The sequence below is a fragment of the Balaenoptera acutorostrata genome, chromosome 11 (assembly GCF_949987535.1).
Source record: "Balaenoptera acutorostrata chromosome 11, mBalAcu1.1, whole genome shotgun sequence".
NCBI classification, from domain to species: domain Eukaryota; kingdom Metazoa; phylum Chordata; class Mammalia; order Artiodactyla; family Balaenopteridae; genus Balaenoptera; species Balaenoptera acutorostrata.
Window position 1 is genome coordinate 12,315,095 of NC_080074.1, and position 13,322 is coordinate 12,328,416.

At 41.9% G+C, this 13,322-nt stretch overlaps 1 protein-coding gene and 1 long non-coding RNA gene across 21 annotated transcripts in view; one reads left to right on the top strand and one right to left on the bottom strand.

Moving 5' to 3' along the window:
• RBFOX2 (RNA binding fox-1 homolog 2) overlaps positions 1 to 13,322 on the top strand; it is a 266,923-nt gene that overhangs the window by 97,518 nt on the left and 156,083 nt on the right. Inside the window, exon 1 of one of the 20 annotated variants that reach the window (XM_057557141.1) lies at positions 261 to 456. The exons of the other annotated variants lie outside the window; for them this stretch is intronic. Within the exon in view, the coding sequence (XP_057413124.1) occupies positions 352 to 456 (105 nt within the window). The 5' untranslated portion in view covers positions 261 to 351. Of the gene's footprint in view, positions 1 to 260; positions 457 to 13,322 lie in introns of those variants that run through there. 20 annotated transcript variants of the gene reach the window in all.
• LOC103017662 (uncharacterized) lies at positions 274 to 6,064 on the bottom strand. The gene is made up of 3 exons (XR_449616.2): positions 5,899 to 6,064; positions 4,808 to 4,950; positions 274 to 362 (listed from the first exon to the last, which is right to left on the bottom strand). It is a non-coding gene; the product is annotated as an uncharacterized LOC103017662 (long non-coding RNA).

A 13,322-nucleotide genomic window follows, 5' to 3' on the forward strand; every position in this document is an offset into this window, starting at 1 on the left:
TGGCTCTTCTGTGGCATGTCTGCCCTAACGCAGAAATAAGAACCCAGGGTAGGGATCACCAGCTTGGCCCTTAGGTCCTTTGAATGTCAGAACGGGATTTCATCACGTTGTCCTGGTGCTGCAGATGGAGAAACTGAGTCCCAGAGAGGTGAGATGACTTTCCCAAGGCTTATATTCTCAGAGCTCTTGCCAGTGCAGAGCTGCGTCTGTGATATGAGCCTTCACTCTCAGCTCAGTGCTTTTCCCCAGGGCCGTGTGCTCTCCTGACTAGGGCGGGGCCCAGTCCTGCTCCAGTGCACCAGTAGTGCAGGCTTTAAGGTATGTGCGAGAGTTTCGCAGGTGGGGACTGTGATGGTGAAAATCTGTAAGAGAGAGCAAGAGCACTGGTTAATGAGTTTGGGGGCCACTGATCCAAGGAGCCCAGCCCTTCTGGCCTTCCACGGTACACGCTGTCCAGTGAGTATACGTGTTTTTGATTATGCAGTTGTAATTCCTGAGAGCCCTGTGTCTCTTCGCTAAAAAATATCTACGCTGCTGCACTAACCCAGCAAGCAGTCATCTTGTAGTGCCTGCCTGAATTGTTGGCTTGTGGCTGCCGACTCCTTGTTTGGAATGACTTTTGCCTGGTATCACATGAAGAGAGAAGACCAAAACCCTTCTCCGCTGTCCTTCTTCCCGCCCCCCCCTCATCTCCCTCTTGCTGTGGATGGGACCTCGCTTCCCAGCACCCCCTGCCCGGGACCCTGATAGAGCCAGTCAGCGGGACCCTAACTGCTGGGACCAGAAGTGAAAGCAACCCCTTCGTGGTCAAACGCAGAAGCTGAGTAGACGGTCCATGCTGAGACCCCCTTCGGAACTTTCCCTTCTTCCCCGTCACTTCCTGTCCGTCACGTCCTCCCTCAGCACCGTGAGCTGCTCCACAGGAGAGGTTGTGTCCTTCACTCTCTTCCCTTCATCTGGCACACTGCTCAGCAGATAGAAAATAATCTCTGGCATCCTCACGCTGTTGACCGCCCTCTGACGGATGGGTGAGGTGCAGGAATGCTAATACAGCTGACAGCTGGCAGCGTTATTTCTCTATAGAAGTTTCCTAGTCCTCAGTAATAAGTTATAGCGACAGCTACTATTTATTGAATGCTTACTGTGCTCATTACTCACGTACACACACCCCCTCAATTCCTCACTGTTCTCAACAACTCTCCCTGTAAGAAGATGGCAGAAGCCATATTCGACAGATGCAGAAACTGAGCTTTGGAGAGGTCTAGGTGACAGAGCTAGAAAGTGGTGGAACAGGTATTGAAACCTAGGCCTGTCTGACACTGAAGCCTATGTTTTTAATAACCACGTAAAGCCTCCCTGAGCAGTTAATTTGCTGAACATTCCTGTGAAAGAGAGCTGAGTCACTTGTGCTCCCTGGGTTTTATAAATGAGACGTCTGTGTAGCAAAGGGCATTCGTAGCACAGTTTAGATTAGGTTTGGCTTTGGGATTACAGAGCAGGAACAAAGGGGAGACTTAAGGAGCCTCTGCCACTTCCTGAAGCTGGTTTGCTTTGGCCCAGTGTTGAGGAATCCTTGTTCTTTGAGTCCACAGTGGTTTCAGGTCATTCCTAGCCTGCGCAGTTCCTGAGAGATGGGGCTGCCCAGCAGCTCCAGATTGTTTGGGGTGGACCTAGTCCTGGTTCCATCTAGTTCCCCTAACTGGGGCCACGCTAAGGTGGGCTCCAGTTGGTCCCTGGACTGACTTGGTTTCTTAAAGGTCCTCCTGTTCTAGTCATTCAGTAGGAGGCTTTCTCTTCAATTTTACCTTAGTCCTGTGAGGACCATCCCCCCCTGTCAGTTACTGGGACTTGAGGATTTAGCTGTGGTTGTACCTAAGTACAAAGGGAATGCAGTTTTTGGCGGCTCTTGGTGATCAGTCCTGTGGAGTCCCCGTAGCATACTGGGGTTGAGGGGCTGCCTCTCTCATTCTCTGCTCAGAACTTAAACATTTTGTGTATATCCTTGAAATGGGAGAGAGAAACTTCTGAGGAGTAAAGAGTTGTCAGGGATAATAAGATTTTGAGGAGACAGCCCTTCCTGCATTCTCCCTTGGGGGAAGAATGCAGCCAGGACTGAAGGGCATTGCCTCAACCAATTCAGTTAAGTGGCCCCGTCCTGGCTTAATAACTCGGGCAGACTTCCCAGTGGATTTGGCAAGGTATTAGGTTTCTCTCTCCCCAGACCCTCCCTTCTCTCTGCTCTGCACATGTGTGCTAACACAATTACAGAGAGGTTGCATCTTGCAATAAGATATCCTTTTTACAAAGGAGGGGGCTCCTCTTAAAGAGGAAGGAGAGGAATTCGGAGGAGGGGAGGGAATGTGATTGTCAGAGTTTAAGTAGCAAGGAGCAGGCTGGGTTCTTCTCTGTAAGGGCAGGCGCAGGAGGGAGGGTAGCTGGGTGATTAACAGCACCTAGAGCATGAGCATTCGGCACTGTGGAAATCATAAACTGTCTTTTTGCATTTGTTCATCCAGATTGTACCACTGAGAATCTGGTCATTAAAGAACAAGAACTCTCTTGTTCATGAAGGTCAGAGGTCCCAGTCTTCCGAGTTTGGTGGTCAACTGTTCAGAAATATTTCACAGTTTTAGTTGAAAACCTGAGCAGATGCTCCTGCTGTTGTTTACCCTTGGGGATCGGGTGACATTCTTCTCCCTTTTCCTCTTCCCCACCCCTCTGGGAACCGACCAATCACGCCAGGGAATGGATTTCAGTGCCTCTCTGGCCTCCTCCCAGAAGGAGTGTGCCCAACCGCAGCTCTCTGGAGCCTTAGCCAGCGGAGTGTTTAACTCCTGGGTGTCTGAATCGCAGTGAGCTCCTGACATTGCAGTTAGCTTGTTCTGTTGTTCGCCTTGACTCTGAGCCCATCTAATGTTAAGTTAGTTTGCCCTGTCCCCAAGGGAAGGCCCCTAATGAGGCAAGGTGCAATGCATTGAGCTTGAAGAAGCTGGTTTTTTAAGCCCTAATTCTGCCAATAACCAGCAGCATGACCTTGGGAAAGTTACTTTCCCTACTTGGAATTGATCCCTTTTCTGCTAAGTTAGAGGGAAAGAAGAGGGACAGAACGAACATTTATGACATAGCTGTCTATATCAGCCACCAATCTTTACTTACGGCTAGCCTGAGGGTCTGGGGGAAAGCATTTAACCCTGTGTTGCGTACCTATTCTGAAGCAGTTTGCTTTTTACAGTTTGCCCTCTGCAGGGCAAATGCTAATGCTGTTCACCCAATTTTATAGATGAGAAGAGTGAAGGCTAGAAAGGCTGTCCAACTTGCCTAAGGTCAAATAGCTAGGAAGGCCCATCTGGCTCTAATGCCCAGACTTTCTTCCATTCTACTGGCTTGGCTAGAAAGGCCCTAAAAGTCCTTCCAGCATTTTCATTCTAATACTCTGAAAGTTTTAACTCCTTAATTAGCTTCTAGCTCTGCCCTACAGAAGGACTACTGTCTCCCTTTTCGCAGCCCTGTTACTAGAGCAGGTGAATGACTTAGACGTTCCTGCCATCTCCTGAAAGCAGCAAAAGAAGATGGTGCAGCCATCAGTTTTCTCTTTGCATCATAGGAAAGTTCTCATCCTTTAAAGCCAACATCTCCCGCTTCCTCAGCATCCCCCTTTCCTCATGCAGGTGCAGGTATTTCCTTTTCTCTTTGCCTTGTGTTTGTGATTGTCAGGTGAGTATTTCTAGTTTAAGGGAGGGGTGGAATTTTGAGGAGATTTTTAAAAATCTCCTTTATTCAAAGCTTTTCTGTGAGCTAGAGACCACAATATTGGGTTTATCCCTACTTGGAATTGCTGTGATATCTATACCCCCTGTCAGAAGCTCCCTCTTTCTGAGAGCTTGATTATTTACTACAGTATCTTAAAAATTGTCCTAGCTATCTGGTTTAGGGACATCTTGCCCCGTGGAACACTTTGTGTTTCTCTTCTGCAGTCTTACTTTTAAATTCACAGAGGAAATAGCTTTCTTTAGGTGCCTTCCTATCGATATTGTATTGCTACCAATTTACAATAAATTATAGTAGTAGCCCTAAAATGTCAGATTTGTGAAGGAGTCATTTTGTCTTTTTGTTGTGAGCTAAGAAAAATGATAATAAGCAAATCTATTAACAATTGTAAATTATTAAGCCAGGCACTGACCTATGTGTTTTATGTACATTATTTCTAACTTTCATGATAAACTTGCATTTATAGATGAAGAAACAGAGTTAAGAGAAGCTAAAGTACTTGCTCAAGGTCACAGCTAGTGAGTGATTTGGCACTTCGATTCCAGGTCTGTTTCACTTCCAAACCTAAGTTCTTTCTTCAGTACCATGCTGCTTCTGGAAAATGATCTTGAGAGTTCACTTTAATCATCCATGCCCATGCCTCAGCTCTGATCACCCCAGAAAATCTATATGCCTTCTTTTAAAAAGGGAAACACCATTTTATATGGTAAACTTCACAGTTGGAAAAAAAATTAAGGGAAGTATTTTCTGATCTTTGCCAACTTTTATAATCAGGTAACTTTTACTAAAGTTCAGTTTGAATTATTTTTACTGAAATTTAAATCCATCCCTTCTTGTTATAAGTGAAAATGCTAAATTAGTGGCTGCTTGTCATCAGATTCCAGAGAGTTAGGGGTTTCACTGTGGTTTGGGGTGGGCAGGAAGAGGTAGCCCTCAGAGGATGAGTTATATATAAGTCGATGGAGGAAAGCAGATAAAATTTTCTTGGGGTAGGGAGCTGTTACCATTTGCTTCATCATTTGGTACATGCTGTGCTTACCGTCTCTTTGAGCACCTGAGGATGATGTTGGGAATCCAGTGGAAGGAAGGTGGGTTGGTGTTACTTAATGGCCTTTTGCTTCTCTCTAACTCTTTTCACGAACTGCTTGTGATTCCATTCTACCACAGTGATACTGGGCTTTCCTGATTGTGTGCAATGAGAGATTCACATAAGAGAAGTAAACTCACTACATGATCTCCACCATCCAGATCAACTTAACAAATATTTCAACAATGTTTACTTGTGTGCCTATTATATACCAATCGCTTGGCATGACACTGATTATTCTGAGATAAATAAGACATGGCCATTGCCCTTTAGGAACTCATAATGGAGTGGAATTTGCAGTCTCATTTAGGAAGCAAGACGTACAAACACAGAATTAATAACAAAAGCAGTATATGCTTAAGAACATTAAAAATTAAGTGAGCTAGGGACAGCAAATTTTACTGGGGTTCCGAGATGAAAGGGGTTAGGATTTTGCCAGAGCAGTAAAGACAAGGTTCATTTACAGTTTCATCCAGGTATGCAGCAGGGCAGGGCGGGGGTCAGATGAGGTTTGGGTGTTGCCACTGCTAGTGACAGGAAACAGTGAAAATGGTTCACTGAATTAGGATAAGGTAAGTACCCTTCTAGAATTGTTGATGGAGTTGTAGCCAGAGACTGGGGAATGAAGGTTCCACAGTTAGCATTTTAAGTGGGGAGTGTAAAGGTGCCAGCAGCTAATGTAAAACAACAACAGTTTAATCCCTGAGGAAATCACATTTTTAGGAAAAAAATTTTTTAATCTCTTATATTTATCTTTTGGTTCCCTGGTTAGCACCCCACCCCACCCCCGCCTTAGCTTTTGAGTATGGTATTCTCTATACTAGAAGTCCCTTGACATTTATTCTTGTTGGGTTTTTAAAAGATGGAAGACTTCAAACTAAGTCATACACAGACAAAGATATCAGTAGGCCCATTTGCTGTGTGCATGGCTCACTGTGGCAGTATCCTTGATGATTGCTGAATATTTATTTATGAGGTTCCTTCCTCAAAGCCCACCCAATGAAGAACTCCTCTTTTCCCTTTTTTAGATTCCTGAAACTTACCTAAAACTCTCAGGCAGGAGAAGGTTTAGGGAAAGGAGTTTCTTTCCTTCTCTCTTTCCCCCACTCCATAGTAGCTCAATTTAAGTACCCTGTGGAGATAAAGATAAATGTGAGAAACTTCAGGATGAAAAGAACATTAGAGACCAGAGAAGTCAGGGGAGGTCATATCAGGCTTAAAGTGGAAACTATGTTACAACCTAAGCAAGGAGCAACTGATAGCTCTATAAATAGGATTTTATCTCCTCTTAGGACATTTTTGGCATGGTTGTAGCTTCCCATGTGGGGGACTATTATATTTACTAAAAATAAACTGTCTTTCAGAAGCGATTAAAGTAAGTCCCACTAAATTCATTTATGTTATTAAAAATGTAGTCATAGCCTGAAAAGAAGTTTATAGAGTTTGGTACATACTAACTTTTGGGAGAACTTGGATTTTGAAGCCATCAGTTAGATCTGGGACAGAGTGGTCTGGTCCAGTCTAGCATGGGTTAGATGGATTGCCTTCTCAGAAGGTAATGTTATTTCATTTTTCTTCTGCTGGTTCAGAAGACCCGCAACCCCTAGTTATACATTCAGACTCATAAATGGGCATAAACAGATGATAAGTGTATCATCTAGGAGAGGTAGAATAGTTCTAATTCTTCAGAAATCTTAACTGCTTAATTAAATCTGCTTGGATATGGCCATTCAGAGCAGAAGGGTGTGTAAATCGGCCATACCTTGGTATCCCTTCTGGGGAACAAAAACCTTCAAGCTGTCTGAGTTTGTTTCTCACACTCTTGTTATCCTGATTGTAGCCCTTTAAATTGTGCAGCAAATTCTTGGCATGTATCTGCCTGTCAGCTAATCTCTGACGCCCCTGGATAGCTTATTTTCTTCCTATGAGTATACTTGAAATTAGTAAGAAGCATCTATTAATTTTAGTATCCTGTTAGAAGACTAGGAAAAACTGAAATTCAACAAATAGTAAAATTGCTTAAAGCATATTTCTCCAAGTTATTTGACCATGGAATGCTTTTCAAAATCTAATGAATTGAACAACAGAGCACAGTGTGACTCATGTACAATGTGTTTATGGATTAAAGTAGTCACCAGAAATGGTTTCATAGTTGAGTTAATGCCTTCAAAAAATGAAATCATTTGCTTTTTTTGACTTCAAAACCAATTTTGGAGAAGTTAAATCATTTTTAAGTGGAAAATGAAAGTGATTAAGCTATTTTTGTTTTAAATATACTGCCTATGCCTTAGTGCACAGGTTAAAAATCATCCTGCTTGGAGGACCTCACATATTATCCTTATTTCTCAAAGACGGCATCTCACTCTTAAATGACACTTTGTTGCATACTCGGTAGAAACTGTATACATGTGTTTAGTATTTTTCTTTTGAATGAACAAACTGAATAGAAATATTGCTAGCATCAATTTGTAAATGGTTGGACCACCTATTGACAGCCCATGAAATGCTAAAAACATGGGTATATATTTCAAATACATCATATTCGCTAATTGCTTTAAACCCTTTACTACTGTTCTTTTTCTCCCCTTACAGCCACTCAACTCCTTTCTTTTCCCCAGTGCTTTAAAGAAGGAAACTGAAGTTCCTGATGTAGTATTTTTTGATAGATAATGAGATAAGAAAGTTGATGAAAGAGGTTTGACAAGTTCATGGAATTCCTTGAGCTCCAGACCCAAGATCTGGCTAATTGGTTTCACCTAATTTTTCTTTTGTGCCTCACACTTACCAATCAGCTGTTAATAGTGGTAATTGTAATGGTAATGATAGTGTATCATGCTCTGTTTACAGAATAGCTAACATACTCTATTGTGTTGGGGTCTGAAGACATCCCTGTGTCATTACTTCCATTTTACAGATGATGAAAATGAGAGTGTATATATATATTATATATATATATATAACATATATATATATGACTTTTTTCATTACTAAAATACAGGAATCTTTAAGTTGAAACTTTATTTCTGTCATATTGGTGTGGAATGGTCAGGGATAGCAGATTAGGGGGATAGACTAGCTGACTTTTTGGCCTAGGCTTCCAGCCTAGACATTTCAGGATTCTTTGACAGTCTCTGTCTTAGTCATGAGGGCTGTACGCTATTTATGTGTATAGAGCTTTCTGTGACACTGAATTTTGATTTGTAAAGTTACAGTAAAATAATTGACTCTTGAAAGTATCACTTAGGATTAAGTTCACTACCTGTAACAGAATCCATCCTCCTTCCCCTCCCCTTGCCCCAGAGTGGCTTAAACAAGGCTTCGTCTTTCATGGAAACGAAGTCTGGAAGTAGGCAGCCCAGGGCTGATGCAGTCAGTGTTCAGTGGTTATCAAGGATCCAGGATCCTTACTGCTCCTTGCTTCTCTGTCTGTAGGATGTGGCCCAGATGGTTGCTACAGCTCCGGCCATCATTCCCGCATTTCCACAGAGTGGTTTGGAGGAGGAAAAGAGGTCCCCTCCCCTACTTAGGAAGACTTCCAGGAAGTCCCACATAACATTTCTACTAATGTCTCATTGGCCAGAACTTAGTGTATGGCCACATCTAGCTGCAATGGAGGTTGGGAGATAAAGTCCTTTCTTGGAGGGTGTGTATATTAATGTCCTAGAATGAAAACTGAGGTTTTGTTACTGAGGAAGAAGAAAGGATACTGTGAAACCACTAGCATTCTCAACCTCAGGAACCATCAGAATGACCTGACCTTGCCTCCCACATGGTGCAGAAGACCATTTGTAGCTTCTTTGGGAGCTTTTCAACCAATCTTTGCTGTATTATCCAATAAAATGATTTTTTTCTTGATGTATACACCTTTATGCAAACACCTTTTTTGGGGGTGGGGGAGTGCTACGCCTCGCAGCTTGCAGGATCTTAATTCCCCGACCAAGGATCGAACCTGCACCCTTGGCAGTGAAAGCATGGAGCCCTAACCATTGGACTGCCAGGGAATCCCCCAAACGCTTTTTTAAACAGTTAATACAAGATAATAAGGATCATTGCAATTTCCTTTTAAGATCAACTTGGAGTTTTTCGAAATCATTTTATTGGGATTTCAAATAGCATACAGTGAACTTTTTAGTAAGAATAAAATATGTGTTAAATATTTAGGTGTCTAGTCATTGGTGAAAGAAAAAGTGTAATTTTTCCTTTGGTTTTTTGAAGCCTGGTTAAGCTATTAGATTATATGTTTCTTGGGTGTAGAGAACTTGCCTTTTTTTTTTAATTTAAGGTTTTATAGGTTTTTATTGGATAAATAATACATTTACATGATTCAATATTCAAAAGGTACCAAATGGTCATGTAGTGAACAGTTGCTCCCCATTTCCTGTCTTGAGTCCCCCAGTGTCTTTACCCTAGAAGCAATGGGTGCTTTCCTTTTTGTGTATAATTCCTCATTAGAAAAAGAAAAAAAAAAAATTCAGTGACACTGTGCTATACATTGTTCTGAACCTTCCTTTTATCGCTTGAAGAGCTTCCTCTTCCCCTCTCCACCCCCAAGGCTATATGGTGCTCCATTGTCTGGATGAACTGTAATTCATTAACAGAAGAACCTTGTCTTATTCTCATGTCTGTACTTGCTCTGCAAGCAGCATTCGTTCATATTGGTTAAACTGAACTCTTGGATTGAGTTTGACTATGCAGAATATTTTAGGAATGAGTTATTTTTAGTGATCAAGTATTCCAACTAGCTGAGAGGATTTTCCCTTCTTTAAGCATCAAGATGTTTAAGATTTATTTATTTTGGAAGTAAGTCCTTCTAAAATGTGTTATTTAACTATACAGTTTACTTTCTTCTTACCAGTTATACTTTTCTTACTGGTTTTAACACAGTTATCAACATCAGTTATTGTTTAGGACTAAAAAAGAGGGATTATTTCAGGAGCTTTTCCTGGTTTTGCCTTACTAAATGACCCCATTTTGATACCTTTCTGCTTTTTGGTAACTTATCTGCTTTTTAGATTTGTTTTCTCTTGGTCTCTGTCGCATCTGATGCGCTGCCTCTCACATAATATTCCTCTTTCCTCTGGTACTTATTCCCTGCTGCTTCCTAGTTCCCTTTCCTTTTTTGCTTTTTAAAATTTCGGTGAGTGAGTAGCCAGATAACCAGGGCAGAAATATTTCTAAAATAAAAATGAATAGATTCAAGAGAAGGCCTGGCGGAGCTTTCCTGCTGATGAAAGTGCGTGAACATTTTGATATTCTGGGTATTTAGAGGGTCTTTTGCTTCCTGGTTATTACCATGTTGTAGAACAGCTCTGTCTAGGAGATCTTTCTGTGATGATGGAGATGTTTTATATCTGCTCTGTCCAGTATATAATAACTACTAGGCCCATGTGGCTCTTGAGCACTTGAAATGTGGCAGGTGTGACTGAGGAACAGAAATTTTAATATTAATTAATCAGTTAAAATTAAATTCAAATAGCCACACATGACTAGTGGCTAGTGCGTTGGACGTATGGTTCTAGACTATAAATAATTAACAACGAGCTTGATTATAGTGAAGCTTGGATTGGGATGCTATAATTTTATTGTACTGAGCAAAATGCATTTATAGTATTGGAAAGAAGGCAGTTTGGAATGTAATAGTCAAATTAGCTTAAAGTAAATGATTAAATTAGAATTGCTTTTTCATTAATATAATGGTTATTTCAAACTGTAACATTCTAAAGCCATTGGTGCTGGCATGTGTTTATGGTTTGTAGCTGTGATAAAACTTTGAGTCCTTTTGGTAACTAGGGTGATATTAGTTGCGCTCTAACTTTATTTATAGGACTTGGTTAGACAGTTGCCTGAGTGCCAGAAACTCCTACAAATAACTTTGACCTTCCCTAGCAAAAAGTCAAAGGATAAACTGTCCCATAGTAGAAGATCTCAGTTGTATGTGATATACACAAACTATTACTCTCTAAGGGAGAAATGTATAACAAATAAGAAAAAAAATGAATACGTTAACTAATTATAGATTTTGATAACTGTTAGGAAGAAAATAAACAGAGCCCAGTAATATAGAGAATAAGGGTTTGAGGGGAAGGACCTCCAACTAGAGAGAGTGGTCTGGAGAGCTTTAGTTGAGGAGGTGTTATTTAAGCTGAGATCTGAAAGATAAGGAGCCAGCCTTGCAGAGAATGAAGGAAGGATGAGGAGAGATGTCAAGAACAGGGGATAAAGGGGCTGAAAGGGTGTCGGGGAGAGGGATGGACTTGCTCTAAATGAGGCACTGACACAGGATCAGTGTATTTAGAGCATAGTGATCGAAGGCGATAGAATGATATGAAATGAGGTTGGAGAAGTGGGCACTTAACAGATAGATCATATAGCACCTTAAAGGCCGTTATAAGGACTTCAGATAGAAAAAGAATTTAAGTGTAATGTGAAGCTATAGAATCAAAGGAGTGATATGATCTGATTAGAAAGTTCCTCTGGCTACTATGTGATGAGTGTTCTGAAGGGGAGCAGCAGTGGGAGGGGAGGAATTATTGCGATGTTCAGGAAAGAGGTGATGTTAGCTTGGGTTCAGGTGGTGGAGTGGAGATCAAGACAAGTCAGACACACAGGACGTGTGATGGGTTTGATGTGAGGGGTAAGGGGAGGGTCTTTAGCTTTTGTAATTGCCAGGTAGTACCACTTATTGAAGTAGAGAACACCAAGGGTATACCAATTTCAAGGGTGGTGGTGGTGGTGAATTAAGAGCCCAGTTTGGGGAGTGTTACGTTTGACATGCTTGGGAGGCAGCTAAGTAGTCATACTGCAGCATGAGAAGAGGTCTAGGATAAGGATGTAATTTGGTAATTATTAGCGTGTTGATGGTATTTGAAGCAGTGGGATTGGTTGAGAGAACTCAGAGAAGGGTGACTCAGGATTGAGCCCCAGGGAACACTTCCTTTTTTAGCGGTCTGTTAATGGAAAAGCCAAAAAAGACACTGAGAAGAAGTAATCAGTGATGCACAGGAAAAAACCAGGATTGTAGTATCTCAGAAGGTAGAAGGAGAGAGTGTTTTGAGAAGGTTGCCAACTCTGTTGAATCCTGCTAAGAGGTCAGATAAGTTCAGGACAGCAAAATGTCTATTGGATTGAATAGCATGGATGTAGTTGACATTGACCAGTTGGTTTAATGGAGTGGAGGGCTTGGAAACTTTATTTTGAGTAGACTGAAGAAGAAATGAGAGGTGAAGAAGTGGAAACGGGTATAGATTCTTTTTTTGAGAAGATTTACTGTGAAGTGGTGAGCAAGGAAATGGAGAGAGTAGCTGGAGGGAGGTGAGGTGTCCAAGGACGATTTTTTTTAAACCTTGATTCATTTAGTTACTTGCCTATTATTGGACATTTATGTTTTTAAGTTTTTGCTCTTACAGATTGCTGTGGTGAACTTCCTTCTACACTTGTGGGGATTTTCTAAGATAGGTTCCTTGGAGGTAGAATTGCTGAGCCACAGGCCATGCACATTTCAGAATTTGATAGATGTGGCCAAACAGACTCCCAAAGTGGTGCTACCAAGGTACACTTTCCCCATCAGTGTGTGAGGGCAGAGGGGAGGTTTTCTGAAGATGGACATATGTTTATTGTTGGCCTGACAGTGATGAGTGGAGAGGGGAGAGAGTGATGAGGCAGGAGAGAGGGGGTGATAAACAGAGCAGCATGGTCCTTACACAGGCACCGGGGGTGGGGTGGGGTGTGAGCACAAGTAGTGAAATGGGCCTTTGATGCAAGGGATGCTCCCTTCATTGTAACAGAATGTGAGGAGGAGGAAATGCATGTGTTTCTAGGTAGGATTGTGGATTTGGTGCACAGAAGAGATTATCTGAATGCTTTTCTTTTAAAGTGAAGTACTTGGAGAGAGCAACAGCTGATGATTGGGTGGTGGGGAGAGAATGAAGTAGGTTTCAGGGAAAGGTAAGAAGTAGTCATTTTGGAGAGTGAGAAAGCTTCCAGGGGCAGCTTTGTTAGGACTGCTTGGCATTGCCAAGTGCCCAGTTGAGGCTTCTGATCATGAGTATATAGTGAAGCCAGTCAGCTTGGTCATGTGGCTTTTCTCCAGCAACATTTAGTGGGTTGGGAACAGGCACAGAGAGGGCAGATAATTGTATTTAACCAGGATTGGAGTTTTGCTAAATGCCAGTGATGGAGAGAACAAATGATTGAAGATATTTGCAAGGGAGGGATTATAATCATGGACCATGGAATCAGAGTTGGGCATAGGAGGGAGTGGAAGACAGGACTGGGGTGGGCAGATGATGAACAAGTGGTTGATGAGGTCAGAGCTTGTAGCGGAGGGGATACTGGAGCAAGTTAGTTAGAAGGATGGGAGGTTATTTGAGAATATGATTGAAACATAATGAGGAAGAACACAGCTCTTAAGATAATACGTTTTCGTCTTTTAGGGATGACCACCCTGGGTTCCCTAAAACTGGGGGTC